This window comes from Bombus vosnesenskii, unplaced genomic scaffold (assembly GCF_011952255.1).
Source record: "Bombus vosnesenskii isolate JDL3184/JDL3185 unplaced genomic scaffold, Bvos_JDL3184-5_v1.1 scf7180000014864, whole genome shotgun sequence".
NCBI lineage: Eukaryota > Metazoa > Arthropoda > Insecta > Hymenoptera > Apidae > Bombus > Bombus vosnesenskii.
This window is the reverse complement of record NW_022883691.1, coordinates 55,143-57,531: the sequence shown is the minus strand read 5'-3', so window position 1 is coordinate 57,531 and position 2,389 is coordinate 55,143. Positions and strand designations below refer to the sequence as shown.

General features: G+C 59.2%; 1 protein-coding gene across 1 annotated transcript; it reads right to left on the bottom strand.

The window, feature by feature from the left end:
* Positions 1-53: 53 nt before the first annotated feature.
* LOC117240757 lies at positions 54-1,546 on the bottom strand. The gene is made up of 2 exons (XM_033506793.1): positions 390-1,546; positions 54-321 (listed from the first exon to the last, which is right to left on the bottom strand). The coding sequence occupies exons 1-2, from the start codon at positions 1,544-1,546 to the stop codon at positions 54-56; spliced, it is 1,425 nt and encodes a 474-aa protein (XP_033362684.1).
* Between the last annotated feature and the right edge of the window lie 843 nt (positions 1,547-2,389).

The window sequence follows — 2,389 nt, the reverse complement described above, 5'->3', positions numbered from 1 at the left end:
CAGGTCTTGTGCTCGCCTTGACCTTCGCAGGTTAGTCTGGAGGATGCGCATTCTCAGTTCTTTGGTGTTCTTTCCTTGTTTGTGGCTTCCTCCGTGCCTACCTCCTTGTTCGCGGGCTTAGGGTCGCTTTGCGACGGGGAGCCTTTCTCGCTGCCTCTTGCAGCCGTGGATCCGCGGGCGGCACCTTTCGTTCCTTTCTTCGAGGGGGCGCAGGCCGGTCCCCCCATCCTGTGCACCGACGGTGCTCCAAGCGCCTCGCAGAGCAGGCATTTCGGGCTCGCAGTAGTGCATGCTCTCGCCTGGTGCCCTGGTTCGCCGCATCTGAAGCACAGGTGCCCCTTGTCCTCCTTGGCGGTGCAGGTTTTCCCGTGTGTCCTATCCCAAGGCACCTGTAGCACTGCAACGGTCTCCGTTCGATGGCTTCGACCTTCGCCGTCGACCAGCCTATGGCGACCTTTCCAGCCTGGGCCAGTTTCCTCACTGCACTGGCAGGGCCTCGTATCCACACGGTTTCAAGACCGTTCCGGGCGGGGCGGATTTCTCCCAGCCGGATGTCCTCCGGCTTGCAGCCGCTCTTCCTCGCCAGGGTGTTCTGGATTTCCGCCTTGGTGGCCGCAATGTCTATCAGGGACACCCTTGCCTCCGCGGCTCGGAAGGGTGTCGCCACGCGGATCTCGTTCGGGTCCAGAGCCCGCGTCAGCTGTGCTGCGACCGCTGCGGCCTTCTCCCTTCCCTGATCTTCGGGGACCTCTAAGATGACGCCTCCAGCGATGGTCTTCCGCATCCTCATCGTGTTGATGCCGAGCTTGGTCAGGGAGACACTGTCCTTGGCCGCAGCCAGCACCTCCGCGTAGGATTGGCTCGATTTGTCCGTCAGGGTGATTGTTACCGCTGACGTTCGCGGTGCGCGCGGGAGGGGCCCCCTGCCTCCCCCTCTTCGTGCGTTCTCCAATCCACTCTCCGGAGTTTCCCTCTGTCTCTCCGCCCCTGTCTCGGGTATCAGCTTCGCCGGCTGCTTCTTTCCTGCCTCCTTCTTCTTTCCGCTTCTTTTCCTTTCAACCGTCTGCCATTCGATGACAGCTGTTCGGCCTCCCTTGGGCGCTGGGGCGTTTGGGGCTCCAGGCTCCATCCCTCTCGTGTTCGCGGCAGGAGCGACCTCCTTTCCTTCTCCTTTTTCTATTCTCTGCAGTCGTTCCTCCAGTCGGTGCAGCAAGGATCTCATCTCCTCTGCATGGTGTTTGACTGCAGCGAGACGCACTCTGTAGCTGCTCTCATCCGCGGTGGGGCGCGAGGCCGGCTCTTTTCGGAGTGCCTCTACCGCCGCCTCTAGTGTTGCCATGCGTCTTTGCGCTATAGCGAGTGCGTCGGTGACAGGGTCCGTTCTCCTCACTATTTCGGTCACGCGCGCGGTGATGGTTCTCGCCGCCTCCTTCAGGGTTTTCACCTGCGTGCCCTTGTGGTTGCGGGGTGCCTCGACAGCCTTGGCCACCTCGGCGTCCCGGCGAATCAGTTCGGCTCCTATGTCCGCCGTTGTGGCTGTTCTCATTTCTTCAGTCGGGTCCGCGGGAAGTTCGGGGATTCGTTGGCCTTCTTCTTTTCGCTCGGGGTGCTTCTCTGGTGGGGATTTCCTCCTCCTCTGTTGTTTCCTCAGTCCATATTCCCTCCTTGTCCAGCGTGAAGCGGGAGGGTCCCTCCTTTGGCTGCATCGCCTTCGTCATGCTCCTGGTGCTGACGTGTGGCAGCTCCGCAGCCAGTTCCGTTTCCCTCCGTCCCCTAGTGTTTTCCTCTACTTCCTTCCCTTTCGCCATGGTTGCGTCTGTTTCCCCGTTGGGCGGGAAATGTCGCTCGGTCAGCACTTGCCACTCTGCCAGTCGCTGTCACTTTCAAGTGGCCCGCGCGACGCGCTTCGGCGCACGCGCCAATATGGCTGCGTCTGGGTAGTTTCTCGGGTAGCCCGTGTAGCGGCGCTGTTGTCACGCGTCCTAATAGGGCTACTCCACCGTCCTAACCTCACACTTGCTTGGTTTTGCTTTAACTCCTTGTCCAAGCCAGACTTCCCGTATCCACACCCGCTTTGCGTTCACAGGCACTAGTCCTCCACTCTGGTTACCTCCCTTGCCCAAGCTCTCCAGTTTTCCGGAGATTTCGATTACGCTCGCAGCTCCGTCCTCTCTACGTCTGCCTCCCATATATCCCCCCACTACTTTCCCCGAACGTTCGTAACCTAATGCGTTAACCACTGCGCTACGGTCATCCGTTAGTTGTTTATGTCGAGTAGCGGTATTTGTGCTGTGTCGAGTGCCGCTACAAATGTATCTATATTTTCGTTAATGAGTTCTAGATCTTTTTCGAGGAGAGTTCCGAATAGAGTTTTAGATTCTGAGCCTAT